Here is a 16,546-nt window from a genome sequence, read left to right on the forward strand (position 1 = left end):
CTAATGACCAGAATCAAGATGCATATTTCCAAGGTGAAATTACCCTTTTACCCTCCATATGAGGTTAAATGCGGGTTGCAAAATGGGGTGTCAACACTTGGTCAGATTTTCATGATTTTAACACTTGACTTCAACAACATGTTTCTTGAAGTTTTAAACTCATCCTAGATCTACCAAATTACAAGTAAAGTGTATTTTGTCTAAGGATTAACCAATTATATAAAATATGTCCCTAACAGTGATTATCTCTTCTTACCTCTTCCACCTGTATCATATTTTTGGAAGGACAAGTTGACATTGCTACGGAAAAAGCTTTCAAGAGTGGCAAACAATACTAGCCCATCTAAATGACAGTGACTTCTTACAAAATTAATGAATTATTAATTTATTATACACTCAAACCAGGTGAGGAGCCGTGCAGCATTAATATAACATAGAAGTTTAGGCCTGATTGGTGCATAAACTTAAATACATATTTTCAGTTTTTAAATAACATTACACGTATTTCTACATACTTTTTTATCTACACGTATTTTCAAAAAAATTAAAAATTATTATTTAAATACACGTATCAAATGGGCCCTTAGTTTAGAAGGTTGGTGAAGCCCAGTCTAACGTTGTCAATTAGAAATGATGAATAATTCAAGGAATCTATTTAGTAAAACGTGGTAGTTGGTACCATGTCCTAATAGAGGGAGAGAGAGTACTAAGTAAGGGTCATCAAATAGCCCATGACCCATGGGCTGGCCCAGTAGCCCGCTAGCCCACCAGGCTAATGGGCAGCCCAGCCCGGTAATATTGAAGCCCGTGGGCAGCCTAGTAGCCCAATGGGACAGGCTATGGGTTGGTTTCTTTACCCATGGGCGCCCGGTGGGCCGGCCCGTTAGCCCAGCCTAGTAGCCCGACCCGTTAGCCTAACTCATTGCTCAAAATTTATAACAAAATAATTTGGGGGTTGGGTGAGTGAGGGATTGAACTTTAGACATTATAAAAACTTTAAGACCACACACCTAACCACTAAATACTTGGAATGATTGTGATACAATATGCATAATAAATATATATTTTGGTATTAGTCTAGTAGCTTTGATTTTTAAAACAAAGTTACTAAGATGACTGTTGCCCTACCTCTATGCCTCTGAAAAGAAAGTCATTCTTTCCTTTGATAAATTCCAATTCTTTCCTTACAAGTTACAATTATAGAAGAAATTCCTTAAAAAAAAAAAAAAAAGCTTACCGTTGGTTGGAAGAAATTCTTTCCTTAATGAGTTGATATTTGATTCTTCATATATTTCCTTTAAGAATTGATATTTTATTCTTCAAATATTTCCTTTAAGAGTTGATATTTAATTCAATATTCTTATTTATTCTTATCAATAAAAGTTAATTAATCTTATTTTAGTACCTTTTTAAGAGGTATGTCTTAGTATTTTTTTTAATAGAATCTTTTTAGTAGATTTAATAGTTCAATTTGATAGTTTGTAATAATATATAATTATAATTTTTTTGGTTAAATTTTTATAACCCTATTGAAGACTTGTTAAAAATGCCCATGGGTAGCCCATTAAACTCACCTCACTAGCCTAGCCCGCTAAAGCCCAAATGGGCATTGCCCATGGGTAGGGCCATGGGCTAGGGTTTTTCCATCTAGCCCGGCCCGACCCAGCCCATTGACTAGTCAACAGCCCGTTAAGCCCAGCCCATTAGACCCATGGGCCAAGTAAAAATGGGTCGGGTCGGGTCGGCCCAGCCCATTGACGAGGCTTAGTACTAAGTCAGCAAATTGACATAGAAACCTATTTGAATTTTGAAGTGACGTTGAATTGATTTGAGAACTGATTCATATTAAGGCCAGAAGATGTGTCAATAATCCCCCAAATTCATGAAACATTTAGGATGGATAATGGATTTGACATATTGGCCATGCTTAATTCATAGTTTATTTGCTTATGTACATATTATTAAAACCTCATTGATTTTAGGTACAATTACATTTTAATTAATTTTCAGCAAATAAACAAATCACCAAAATCAGCAAAATGGTCATCCAAATGCATTGGAAAGACTACTTCACGCTCTAATAAATTGCATCAGATAGTCATTCACGAATTGAGATAGATTTTGTACACAATCAGCAGCATTTGATTACCAAGAAAAAGAGCATACACAAGCTAACCAAAAGGCAAAAATTTGAGGCAACAATACCATACAAAGTTACAAACTAACTACAAGAGTAAGTTCTATGTGAACTGAACTGCCTAGCTGGTGGGTTTAATCATAATTTTCTAACTAATGCCACCATCCTGGCCTCTTTTGCCCCAAAGAAACACGGTGGCTGCTCCCTTTTAGCAATAATGAACGATGATGAACAATCTGTCATAAATCAAAAAAGGTTTTAAAAAAAAAAAAAGCAAAATCCATTGAATTTTCCAAATCAGAGCAATAGTGCATGGCACTTAAGTTTAGAACACCTTTCTAAGGACTCCTTTGGTGAAAAGACTTCAGGTTCTCAATCTTCAATCCTTGTGTTAAAAGTGAAACTTGGAAATACTGTTGCCAGACTCAGATCCCTAGAGTATGTTACAAATATTAACAAGCACAGTCAGTATAAGATTTCTGGAATCAACAAAATAGTTGGGCAGGCACATAGATTCAAAGAGGAGTAAATGAATTAATTGGGGGACAGAAATATAATGTAAAGACATGGATACTTCAAATAAGGTAGTGTCATGTTCTTCAAGAGGTTTGGGTTTCTAAGAACAAAATCCTTCCACTCTTCGGTATTGATTCTATCATCCTTGTCAGCATCAGCATCTGCAAATGTCTGCAAGAGTGATCTTATGAGTACTAGTGTGTTTCAAACAATGACATAAGTTAGAATGATCGAATTTAGATATATTCTTACTCTGTCCATGATAGCCTCAAGAAGATCATCTGACAATGTTATATCAGATTCCATTAAAATGACAATTACCATTGCCTTAACCTGATATCAACCAAAGGGTGCTTTTAGCTAAAAGAACCTTTGGGGAACATAAAATGGCTTAGGCATTAGTCTTTGAAAAAAATTGCTATAGAACCAAAGACTACAAAGTATACTTCTTTTCGCTCTATAAACCCAGTTTGTCTCAGATCATACAGCCTGAATGCAACTGCAAGAACTCAACAAGAAACACAGATTGATGGATCCATGAATTGCAGTTGACTGTATAAAACAAAAGATTGTCTCTTGAACACTTACAATCAATTTTTTCTTCCATGGGAGCATTGGGATGGAAGACACTGAGTGCATGGACAAATTCGTCAAATTCAATGACACCATTTTTCTTTTCATCAAAAAGATAAAAAACCTAGAAGAGCACAAGTAATAGTTGAATATATTTTAGAGAGAGAGAGAGAGAAACTAATATTCACATGTAAAATCTCTTTTATCCGGAGCTGACAGTTAAGCAATAGACAAACTCTGTTTCTTTACCAGTACCAAGGGAAACTTGTTATCTTTATAAAAGTTTTTTTTTTTTTTTCAATGTGGCTTTTATTCCACTACAAACTATTACTACAGTTCAATTGTTGAATTGTTACTACTATCATAGTTTAAATTGTTTAATACCACCAAGCAATAAATTCGAAGCAAAATGCTCACAATAGAAGGGGAAGAGAGTAGAAGAAGAAGAAGACAAAAGTTATTACAGTCCATTTACCCTGTTCAGAAAGAGATTTTCATCGCTTGGAGTTTTGAACAGTGCTAAATGAAGCTCTTCCTACAAGATAACAAACATAAATTATAACTATATACAACTATTGATTAAAACCTTGTGAATATGTGATCAACGTTAATGTGTCCATAAACTATCAATCAAGGCCACTGCATACTCAAATTGGATGATGATCATGTATGTAAGTGTTAAGTGTCAATAAATTATGTATGCCCTTTCTGCTTTTTTTTTTTCCTCCCTCTTTCATAAAAAAATAAGTTCACATCATCAGCCAAACCTAAATTTTTTTGGATAGATTTGTCTCACTGACTCAAGAAACACTAAACCAAATCCTCCTCTCAACCAAGCCTTAACCCCCACTAACCCAATAAAAGTCCAATCTGAAGTATTAATTTCAATTTTCATAACTTGATCATCCTAATTATACTATGTATCACTGAACTTGTCAACTAATTACTCATGAAAAGGGAAAAACCATGTACTACCTCTCCATTTAGACACAATAAGTTTTATTTTCATCCAAAAAACACACACACTAGTCATATGTGAACTTCTAAGCTTAAATACTCATCTTAAACAAAAAGTAACTTATGGCAATCACAGGCCAATTGAAGGAAGAAATAAGAAAAAAAAGAAAAAAGAAATAACTGAAATGCATCATCCAGCAAAAAATAACACAACCAGACCAATTCCCAAGAATCAAAATCTACTTACCTTTTGAATCAACCCATCGTCAATAATTGAACTACTCAACTTCTTAAACAGCTCGTATAATGCCTCAACTTCATTCACAGTAACTGCATCATTAAGAGCATATGCATTAGCTCATATAAAATAGCATAAAGCTGAAAATATAGTCAATGAAGCCCAAAAATACCCACATCAGATTATAAACTAGTTATGCTAATGCTTTTGCAAATATACAAGTTACTATAGTTCATACAAAATAAATTTTTATTATTTCTTTACATTTATTGATGGTAAAGGAAGATGGTAGTTGGTGATTATTGTATACAAAGAAAGAGAAACAATTAAATTTTTTTTAGAACAATTGATATTATAATCCTTATATAGAATATACTTTTTTTATAGTCACAGAAAAGTGTAATACAAATCCTATATTACAATTAACTATATTGGGTTAAAATGAATTGACCCATTTACAAATTAATTAATTACCCAAGTTAATTAATTAGTCAAATTACATGTAATAGCGTGGTAGCACAAACAAATCACCAACTAAACTAAATGTAACGGAAAATAAATTTGACACAAGTGATTTGTTTACGAATGGGGAAAACCACCGAAGCAAAATCTCACCGGGTGAATTTAAGATCACTACTTCCAAAAATCTACTATTATTAATCACAAGCGGTTATAAGTATAAGAAATCTTACCAAACCCTTTGGCCTATCACGAAATACCAATCTACAGTTGAACTCTTACCCCAATACCCAATTAGACTTGTATTGTAACGGTAATCTTTCCATTCAATGCACAAATCTCAATACGTGACTAACTAATGATGCACAGATCCTAGTACGTGACTAACTCACCAACTTGAAGAAGATTGTTGGCTGCAAAGTTCTTCAGCTCATCAACAATGAAGATCAGGAAATTCCTTGGTCACAAAACTTTTGGCGTAAAGATGCAGTAGCTTTTACAGAGAGAATAATGAACTAGGGCACTATCTGCATGTATTATTTTTGCATCGTCTTATGACGACCTTTAAAATAATCATTATATATGTCTAGGGTTGTGAGAAAAGAAACCCTACACAAATACATAAGAATATGCATGTAATCAGATCTGAAATGTCTAATTTCGTAATTCTCGACAGATATAGTTTGTGTCAAAAATTTGTCAAGTTTCAACACTAATTCTTGATAGAAAGGATTTTGTCGAGACTTCTGTCGAGTTTTAAAGAACAACATTTTCTTCACTTGTTTCTTAGTCAAATTTGCATGGTTTCAATTCTTAATTTGAACACTTGTTTCTTGAAGTACTAAGAGCGCGTTTGGATTCGGCTGAAAAAAATTGCGTTTGCGTTTTGCCTTTTTTTTTTTTTTTTTTTTTTTTTTTTTTTTTTTTTTTTTTCACGCGTTTTGGAGCGTTTTGGGTGTTGCGGCTACTGTTCATGCACTGTTCAATGAATAGTAGCCACAAACTTTGACTTTTCAAATTTTTTTGGACCAATCACAGCATATCGTGTACTGTTCACGGACTCACAAATTTCACTTTTCAGCAACTTTTTCATTAAAAATGGGTCCCACGATACTATTCACACATTTAAAAATTATTTCGCTACAGTATTTTTCAGTTTTCAGTTTCAGTTTTCAGTTTTCAGCTGTATCCAAACGGACCCTAAATCCATCCTAGATCTACCCAATTACAAGTAAAGTGCGTTTTGTCAAATGATTAACCAATTTACATAAAATATGTCCCTAACAAACTATAAGAGCATCTCCAATAGTCTCTCTAAATTTTTGTGCGGTTTAGAAAATAAACAGTGACTTTTTCCTTTTTCCTATTCACTTTTTCAAATACACTTTCTAATAGACTCTATCTTTTTTTCTATTCCATTAAAATATTATTTCTTCATTATTTCTTTATTCTTTTTTTTAATATTTCTTAGTTCATTCATAAAGTCTATATTTTTCAAATTCCAAAAAAAATTAACAATTTTATATTTTTTTTAATGAGAAGTGTTGTGGCTGTAACATTTTTTTTTCGCAATATTTTCATAACAAAATCTTATATGGTAAGTTATTGATGAGAATGTAAAATGTCATATTTTTTTTCCATTAATGTTTAGTTTTTTATATTTATTTGGTGCCTAAATGTACTCATTATTCTTATATTTTGATTTAGGATGCAAATGGAGGCATTAAGTGCAAAATGAAGCTAATTAGGCGATTTTAGACAGTTTCGACATCGCTTTGTAATTTGGGCATAACTCTCTCATCTAAGCTCCGATTGAGATGATTCAAAATGCTATGGAAGGCCAAAAAAAAGCTCTACAACTTTCATGTTTTGAGTTTTGAGAGATATTGGCTGCATCAAGGTCGAAATCGGACTTGAATTTGCTGCACCTGCACTGCTGACGTTTTGGAATGTTCCTTTACCTGAAATTCTAATACGTCGATTTGATGCGGTTTATTTTCGGAAGTTTCCAGATCTGGTGCATGAAATTTCCAGCTAAAAAAACCACTTTCCTAGTTATATTAGGACTATTATATTTATTTTATATTTTTCTTTAATTAGTCAGATTTGGATGTTGTTATTTTAGGATAATATTTAGAATATTTTTAGGAGATCTTGTAGGCTTGGAAAACGGGGAATTAACATGTATAAAGGGGAGGACAAATCGGACTTGAGACACATCTCTCTCTCCCCTCTTCTCTAACTTCTCCTTTGAGTTTTCATCATGGCCCTGCATGGCTAAACTTTTATACTTGATCAAAGGAAATTGAAGCCTCGGAATCAATAAAACTGTGAGATCTAATTTATTTTTATTGTTCAATTTATGCTTTGAATATCAGATGTTCTTCTATGCCTATTTTTATGATGGTCTCGTTTAATTACTAGGAGGTCTACTAGTTTATTGTTCGTTGTAATCTACTGCTAGGTTAGATATCAAATCTGTAATTGTTTGATCTCTTTAATTTGTGAAGTAACCAAGATTTAATAATTTGCTGCGTTAGAAATTATTAGATCTTAGGAAGAACGCTCGACTAAATTAAATACAACCGCTTGTGCTTGTGTTGTTTAATTTCATCGATCTCTCTAATTCTTAAGGCTGCTGCTAGATTAAACTTTTAGCGCTTGTCTTGGGTTGTTTAGTAGTTAGGGTTAATTAGATCGCTTGTTTTCTAATTAACTGTGACTAAAGAGAGATAGGAAAATAATTCCAACGGTGAATATTCAAAGTGTGAATTGATATATATTTGCATCGATGATCAGTTGTAAAATTTCGATGGTGGATGTTGACTTAGACCAAGGTTTATTCTTTTGATTGATTTTGATACTTTAATTTGAATTGTTCCTTATTTTTTTTCCCTTAAAATTGTTTCCATTATACTCATACCCCCCTCCTTGTTCACGTAGTACAAAACTAAGCTAGATAAGAGTGGGAACGATCCTTACTCGCACTACTACATATTTTTTAGGAGTATAGGTTTTATTTTTGGTTGCATGCGACAGCACACCAGTTATTAGTAGTTCTAATTTGAACCCACCACTTAAATTATTTTTTTACTCGCCAATATCAACTAATAACAATCTGTCACTTAAAATTTATTGTGAAAATATTGTAGTAACATTTTTCAATTTTGATTTCTTAGAGTCTATTTGGGATCCATTTATTTTACTAAAACAGAAATTTTTTTGCTGAAAATACTGTAAATAAAGGTAAAAGTTAACTAAAATAGTATAATAAGACTCATAAATATTACATAAAAATGTAATGGAATTCATAAATAGTAGTAAAAATAAGCTGAAAACTTTCATTAATGTGAAATGCACACTTATTTTATATATATATATATATATATATATATTTTTTTTTTTCTCTTCCACACACTTACACCTACCCCTATATCTACCTTCACTTTTTTTTTTTTTTGGACTTTTTGTTTTTCTAGTTCTTGATCTCCAGAACATTTTGAACATATCTCCACTTCTCCCTCTTTCTCTTACACACACAAATTTCTCTCCCTCTATCTCACATAGACAAATTCTCTCTCTCATACACACATAGATCACCGACAGAGAACAAAGATTAGAGAGAGTTGGCCTTTTAAATTTGCGTTCATGCACGCCGCTTGGTTCGCTCCATCGCCGCTCATCCTCCTTCCCACTTCTAAGAACATGAAGCTTAATCACCATATTGGTCATATCGGTGTTCTACATGTTTTTTTTTTTTTTTTTTTTTTTGGTTCTAGTTTGATTGGTTTTATTTTGTATGAAAGATTTTATTTTCTCTTTGTTTTGATTGTGTCTCCCTCTTGAGTTCAAAGACGATTGAGAGAGAGAAAGAATTTGGGATGAGTTGTGTAGCAGTTGTGAATATTAAGTAAAAAAATGAATATTTTAATTGAGTGGTTAAATTTTTTATTCTCATAAGTTGTTTTGCTAAGGAATAGCACATTAAATCAAAAGGGCCACTACTCGTTAGCAAAAAAATTTTTGCTCATAAATAGTAATTTAGAAACTGTTTAAGTAATCTTTTGTGAGTTTACAAGCTCTAACATGGGTACATATAATAAATTAAATATTAAACTAATAGATGTTAAATTATCTAAACAAATCGTACCATTAAAAAATAACATATATCATATATAGACTGCGACGTAATGAGTTGGAAGTACTTCCAAAAAGCGCTTACAAATGGTTTCGCTGGCTAAGCGAGCTATCTCTTCAAAGCGGTTCCCGCAGTTCTGGAGGCGTGGTGGCCTGCACTCGAAGCAACCCTTGAAAGTGAATATCAGACGCTCAAATATGGCTATAAGCGGTGTACACGCCACACTGACACACTCGCATATCGTTAAAGAACTCGATCCCTGTACAATAAACAAGACACATCATTCGTATATATTATTGCATGAAAAACGGTAAGCCACCCCCAACAATAATAAAAAATTAAAAACTAAAACCAACGGCGAAAGTAGGTGGTATTTACTGAATAATCCATGTTTGGTTTGGCGAGGTCTGTTGAGTCAGAGTTTGAAGTTATACCTCGTACAGATTTGCAGGTAATGATGTAAAGAGGGAGAGATAAGGAAGGTGAGGAAGGAAAGAAATGAATTGATTGACGATACTTGTCTTCCGTAGAGGTTGTCGGCGTAGGGCCATTTCTTTCTAATTGACATGTGTCGTGTGTTAAGTCTCTCTTTTATAAAAGAGCCAAGGGATTTTTTTTTAAGGAAAAAAGAGGCAAGGATTTAAATCAAGGAAGTCAATACCGTACCGAAGGTTATACCGGTTTGGTTAGTGGTATGATATATTTCGGATACCGGTTAATACCGGTGTACCGTTTCGGATTTATCGCTATTATTATTATTATTATTATTATTATTATACATGATTATTTATTTAGAATTATTTATAAATCTATATAAGAATCCTTAAATTTATAATAGCATATTTCTCTAAATTAATTGCTTATTTTTAATATGATTAATTTTTGCTCAAATATCAACCCAATAATGTAAATTGACATACTAGATTGTAATAATAATGAAAGATAAAAAGATGATATTAATTATTAAAAATAAAATAAAATAAAATTGCTTACCAAATGTGAGTGGCAGCCAGCCTAAAAGTCAAAGCATGTTGGAAATTTGAACTCATTAGAGTTCACGTGGGTGTGTCAGACCTCACACAAAACAACTAAACAAGAGCCACACACACAAAACTAAAACTCACACAAAACAATTAAACAAGAGCCACACACACACAGCTGAAACAGAAAGCACAAGAAGAGAGTTTAGTCTCGGTCAAAACTGAAGAAGAAGAAGAAAAATAAGAAGAAGAAGAAGCGGCTGGATGTCTTCCCCAGTTTTTCAAACACAGAGTAAAGCAACAAATCATTTCTCTCTCACAGCTTTGGCCTACACTTGCTCTACCTCTTTCTCTCCCTTTCTCACTTTTTCTCATCTTCTTCTTCCTTTTCTTTTTCTTTTTTCTTCTTGTTTGTACCGATCCGAAACATTTTTACCGGCCGAAACAGTCGGATTTCCCCGGTAAGCCCGGTACGACTGGTATTTTTTCCGATACGAAATAATGGGTGTACTTGTACCGGTGCACTGGTCGGTACGGTATATACCGGCCATACCGGCCAGTACGGTACGAAATTAACATCCTTGATTTAAATTCTTCAAATCTTAAGATTCTTAACTATCAAAATTTTTTTTTTTCCCGCATATCAGGCGATTTATTAGATAAACAAAAAGAGACGATACACATGCTATTGGGTCTTGTAGCCTAGTGGCAGTCAATGTCATTGTATACCTTTAACTCGGGTTCTATCTCTCTCGTTTACCGAAAAAAAAAAAGAAAAAAAAAGAAGACAGAGACAATACACACCACGACTACAGACCCATACAACAACACGTACCATTAAAACAGAGCTCAGAGAGCAACAACACAACAACCCAAAAACTACAAAAAAAAAAAAAAAAAAAAACCCAATGAGAGCCCAACAGCTGGAACAAAAACAAAAAGCAAGACTGTTGGACAACTATTGACAGCAACGTCTCCGGGATGAAACAATACCCGTTGAGTCCTAGTATAGTCATTTCTACAAAAAGGTGGGGGATGTATAGTATAAGATTTCTCACTTAGATTGAGACACTCCCCGTTTCGCCAGCATATCCTCTTAGGCGGCGGCACTTGAAAAAAAAAAAAAAAAAAAAAAAAAAAAAAAACTTTCCCCTATAAAATTAAACTTTACTTCATAATTTATTCTATTTAATGTGAAAGATAAAAAATCATGAAACATTGAACCGATACAAAAAAAATATTTATTTTTTAATTAGAAATATCTTAAAATTAACGTTGAACCAAATAAAACAAAAAATCAATAATTGATTTGTTCTTATTTCTTATGTGATTTAAGAGTATATCAATTCTTTTCATAGAGTGTGCCACATGTCAGAACCTCATTCTCCCTGTATGAGGTCTCTGCTTATATATATATATATATATATATATATATATATATATTGATTGATTGATATTGATGATTGGGGCTTTCAAGCAAAAAAAAAAAAAAAAGACAAAAACCACATTTTTGTCCCTACATTTTCATGCGATTCCCACTTTAGTTCTTAACTTTTTTTTCCACCAATTTTAGTCCCTATCCTAGAAAATGCGTCTCGTTTTTGTCCTTGCCATTACATCAAAGACGGAAAATGCACACATAGCAAACGGAGTGCACTATTGGCACACTAAAAGCTGACGTGGCCATTAAAATAAAAAAAAATGTTATTTGGCATTTAAAAATGCCACGTCATTAAAAAAATTAATTTATTAATTTTAACTAAATAAAGAAATTAAAAATAGAAATAAAAATAAAAAATTACATGAATTGAGATTTAAGTGTGTCTTGAACAATAACAACAAGAACACAAACCCAGATGTACGAACACAAAATTAAAATCCAAAAATCACAAACCCAAAAAATAAGAACAGAAAATTAAACTGTAGATCCGCATCAAATTAAACATGAACAAAAAATTAAACATGAAAACAAAATTTAGAACCCAGAAAATTCGAACCTCAGAGCCAAAACCCAGAATTAGAATTCATGCCAACATTCTTGACAAACCCAGATAAAATTGATAAATTAAACATAAACACATTAAATATTTGAACAAGAACAGAAACCCAGCAAATTTAAAACCCAAAAAATTAAATTCAAACCCAGATTCAAACCTAGATTCAAAAATTTAAATTCAAACCCATATTTCTAACCCCCACACCACCAAAACATCAAACACAAAAATCAAATCCAAATTTTCGACCCCTAAACACTAAATCAAACCTAGATTTTCGGCCCCCAAACTCAAAACTCAAAACCCAAATTTTCTTATACTTTCTGAGAAACCAAACACAGACCTCAAATCCAAGCAACGCATCGTATAACCTCAAGCAGATCTGGTCCTCTACTCCACTCTCCACCAATGGAATCGTACACCAACACAAGCCCCTCTCTCAAACCTCACAAACTCCTCACTCTCCGTCGCAACAAGTCGTTGATTGCTTTCGGAGACTCCGCTGTTTCTCGAATCGCCTGGTTCACTCCCTTGCTGTTCAACCCAAAGCTCAACACCTTTTACTACTTGGAGCTGCTGGGGATTAGTGTCGAAGGGAGACGTGTCTGTGGTGTTACACCTTCGTTGGTCAAGCTCAACCCAGCTGGGAACGGTGGGGTTATCATCGATTCAGGTACGTCCGTGACCCGTTTGACCCGACCTGCTTATTTGGCATTCGGGCACGCTTTCAAGGCTGGAGCTTCGAATCTGAAATAGGCACTTGAGTTCTGAGTTTTTGCTTTGCGTTTGCTAGTACGCTCAGTGGCTTGTCCATTATTGGGAATATCCAGCAACTTCCCTTGGAGGAGTATAAGGTGTATGAACGTTCAATGGATTAGTGTGTACTTATGTTTAATTTTGTGATCTTATTTTTTGAGTTATTCGTGATTTTTAGTTTTCAATTTTGAGATCTTAAGTTTGGGTTGGTGTTCTTGGTGTTCTTGTTCAAGATACTTTTAGATCTTAATTCATTTGAATTTTGATTTTGATTTTTGTTTTGATTTTTTTATTTAGTTAAAATTAATAAATTAATTTTTTAAATTTAGATGCTGACGTGGCATTTTTCAATGCCAAATAACATTTTTTTTTTTGATGGCCACGTTAGCTTTTAGTGTGTCAACAGTGCACTCTGTTTGCCACGTGTGCATTTTCCATCTTTGATATAACGGCAGGGACAAAAATGAGACGCATTTTCTAGGATAGGGACTAAAATCGGTGTAAAAAAAAGTTAGGGACCAAAGTGGAATCAAGTGAAAATATAGGGACGAAAATGTGGTTTTCGCCAAAAAAAAAAAAAAAACCCAAAAAAAAATTTGAACTAAAATCTGAAAATATATATATATATATATATATATTATAACATTGCTTGGTTGTGTACATTGAAAGAGATGTAACTTGTAATATTGATAATGAGACTATCATGCAATGATTTCAAAATATGAAAACTTGTAGAAGGAAATTGTAAACTGATTTGCGTGTTTTTTTTTTTTTTTTTTTTTTTTGTTATCAATATATGAATTTCTCTTTTTATTAGATTGTATAATTTATACTTCTTAAGAAACACCTTAAGAAAAATTCTTGAAACCGCCACTTCCTCTAGCAACGGTATTAGCAACGGTATTCGTGATGTAGTCCATTTTAATGAATCTCCTTATCTTGTTCCCTATAGTGCGTAAGATGTCAGGATGAAAAAATTCAATGGGTAAATCCGGTAGCCGAATCCATGCAACCAAGGAGGCCACCTTGGCTTTTGCTGCCTGGAATTTGGATTCCCATTTACGCACCGACAGATAGTTTTCGCCCACGAACCATGGACCTCTCGTTCTAAGACATTTAGATAATCAGTGGCCTAGGTAAATTTAACAAGGAAAAATTCCTGACCTAAAAACCTGTAAGACGTGTAAGCAGAGCTTTGTAACCAAACAACTTACCCACCACCTTGATTATGATACTGCTTTTCCAAGGAGCATAAATTTTCTCTCTAACATGGGATGGCAAAGGGATAATCTGTTCAGTTGGTGCCGCAACCCCGTCCTCTGTGTGTTCCATCTCCAGGTCCTCCTCAAGGACAGGGAGGGGAATGGTCTCCTCCTCCGCCATGTCTTGCATGAGTGCTTCTTTGAAGGAGGTAGGCGCTAGCCTGGTTGATACTCCAGTCACGGGTGTGTCGGGGAAGGAGTGATCATGTAGACCCGGGTGCCCAGCAGTTGATAAAGGATGTTCCTGGCGTCGTATAGGTGAAGTAGGTGGAGTCTCATCTTTTTTATGTGTAAAGTTGAGCAGAAATTGCATTTCAGAGGAGTTCAGAGGTGTGGTGTGTGCTTCAGAGGTCGTGTCTATTAAAAAAAATGTAATTATTTAATTCTTATAAGATAGGGTAGGATACTAGGATATGAAAGATGCGTAAGATGCCTCCTATCTTATTATTACTTAATCAAACTAGTTTACTCGTTATATTGTAGGAAAAGGTTGCCCTTCGCTAAGAAAGTCTTCCTCTGGAAACTTCTCTTAGGTAGTGGCACTGCCGTCCCTTCCTGGTGAAGGTGATTTTTAGTCCCTTGTGATAACAACGTTATCTCAAGGCTTGTGGTTTTTTTCTCAGGGGTCTGGGAAACACATAGGCTAGGTTCAAAACTCTGTGACACCAGTAATGGAAGAAATTACAAAGAGCTGGAACTCGATCTCCCTGTCGGAAAAGGAAGGGATGGGTCTTCGTCTGAAAGAAGAGCAAGCTTCAACGGAGTTTGCCATTGCAGCGAGATTCCTAACAAAGCGTCCCCTCAACATTGAAGCAATTGCTAATACCTTCACTCCTCTGTGGAGAACAAAGTCAGGTTTTAAAATTAAGAATCTCGGCAACCACTTGATCCTCTTCTCCTTTGATAACATGGTGATGTTCAGAAAATCCTCAAATCAGAGCCTTGGAGCTTTGATAAGCACTTAATGGTGCTTACCCAGTATGAGAAAGACACCTCCCTTAACCCACTAGATCTAACACAGGTTCCGTTTTGGGTACAAGTGTATGATATTCCAGTTAGATTCAGAAATAGAGAAGTAGCAGAACAGATATGTGAACCTATAGGAGCCATCATTCATCCTCCAGATGCTCCTGACAGTGACGGTGGAAGCTTCATCAGAGTTAGAGTTCTTGTTGATATCTCCTTACCAATCTGCAGAGGTAGACTCATCACACTGGAAAATGGAAAGGAGCATTGGGTCTCGTTTAAATACGAGCGTCTTCCTAATTTGTGCTATTGGTGTGGGCTCCTCACCCATGGAGATAGAGATTGTAATAAATGGGTTGACAGTGAAGGATCTCTGCAAAACGAAGACCAACAATTTGGCCCCTGGCTCAGGGCTCCACCTTTCCAAGCTACCAGAAAGAATGTATTAAATGTGCCTGGATTTTTTGCTAAGAAAGACAAAGTAAACTCCGTCCAAGTCTCTCCAGGTATGCTCTCTCAACCGCCCACGGTGTTCCCGGAAAAGGTCTCGGTATCCACCCCTCCCCCTCTGTCAACATTAAATGTGAAAGACCCCATGAAGTCAAATCCTGAAAATTCAGAGATCTCCCAGGCCACATTATTTTCAAAACTTAAACCCACTGGGTTGATTCCCCCCAATTCAGAATTTGAGCATCTGATCCAAGAGATTGACCACGAAATATCACGTTATGACCATAAGGAGGCCCTTCATATGGAGAGTACTGGGCCTACCTCAAATTTGGACCCAAATCCAGACTCTAACACGTCATCCCCCAAACCCACTAAAACCTCCCCTCTTCAAGACATAACTAATCTGAATAGGGCCTCCCCTCCACCCCGAGCCCATGATGAAAAAAAATGGGTCCGAATGCAAAGGCCCACAACTCATAAGGAAGAAAATTCTCTGGGTGTATCTCTGGGAAAACGAAATCACTTTGTAACAAAGGAAGAACTTGCCCCTTCCAAACGCAGAGCTCATCAGGACTCCTTACAAGATGAGAACCATTCTTCAACGGCGGTGGCTGCTCTCCAGCCCCGCCAAACCAAATGAGTTGGCTCTGCTGGAACGTACGCGGGCTTGGGAACCGGCGTACCGTTCGTGAACTCGGATCATTAGTTCGAGCGCAAGATCCCACTGCTCTTTTCTTGGCTGAGACTTGGGCAGGTGAAGTTCGTTTGAAAAGGCTTTGTAGGGAACTTTTGTTTGATTGTTTTTGGATTGTTCCCCAAGTGAATAAAACAGGTTGTTTAGCTCTCTTTTGGAAAAAATTAGTGCACATAGAGGTAACCTCCTCCTCCCCCAACCATATTGATACCATAGTTGGTCGTAACCCAGATTCACAATGGCGTTTTATTGGTATTTATGGCTTTGCGGAAGCAGCTCGAAAACCTGAAACTTGGTCTCGTATCAGGTCTCTCCATTGTAATGGTTCCCTTCCCTGGCTGTGTGCAGGGGACTTCAATGAAATTTTATGGTCCCATGAAAAGTTGGGTCTTGGGCCGAGACAGGAAGGGAGTATGAGGGCTTTTC

At 35.2% G+C, this 16,546-nt stretch overlaps 1 protein-coding gene across 5 annotated transcripts in view; it reads right to left on the reverse strand.

Annotated features, from left to right (window-relative positions):
- Window positions 1–2,119: 2,119 nt before the first annotated feature.
- The window catches only part of LOC126708421 (calcineurin B-like protein 9), a 44,629-nt gene continuing 30,202 nt past the window's right edge, over window positions 2,120–16,546 (reverse strand). Inside the window, exons 1-10 of one of the 5 annotated variants that reach the window (XM_050408217.1) lie at window positions 9,453–9,614; window positions 9,103–9,277; window positions 4,431–4,513; window positions 3,702–3,761; window positions 3,242–3,350; window positions 3,100–3,152; window positions 2,906–2,986; window positions 2,712–2,824; window positions 2,472–2,570; window positions 2,120–2,373 (exon numbers count right to left, since the gene is read on the reverse strand). In XM_050408217.1, the coding sequence (XP_050264174.1) occupies window positions 2,510–2,570; window positions 2,712–2,824; window positions 2,906–2,986; window positions 3,100–3,152; window positions 3,242–3,350; window positions 3,702–3,761; window positions 4,431–4,513; window positions 9,103–9,277; window positions 9,453–9,569 (852 nt within the window). In that variant the 5' untranslated portion in view covers window positions 9,570–9,614 and the 3' untranslated portion in view covers window positions 2,120–2,373; window positions 2,472–2,509. Of the gene's footprint in view, window positions 2,374–2,471; window positions 2,571–2,711; window positions 2,825–2,905; window positions 2,987–3,099; window positions 3,153–3,241; window positions 3,351–3,701; window positions 3,762–4,430; window positions 4,514–9,102; window positions 9,278–9,396; window positions 9,615–16,546 lie in introns of those variants that run through there. The other 4 variants (XM_050408221.1, XM_050408245.1, XM_050408234.1 and 1 more) reach the window with 4 other exon arrangements.

This window comes from Quercus robur, chromosome 2, assembly GCF_932294415.1.
Source record: "Quercus robur chromosome 2, dhQueRobu3.1, whole genome shotgun sequence".
NCBI lineage: Eukaryota > Viridiplantae > Streptophyta > Magnoliopsida > Fagales > Fagaceae > Quercus > Quercus robur.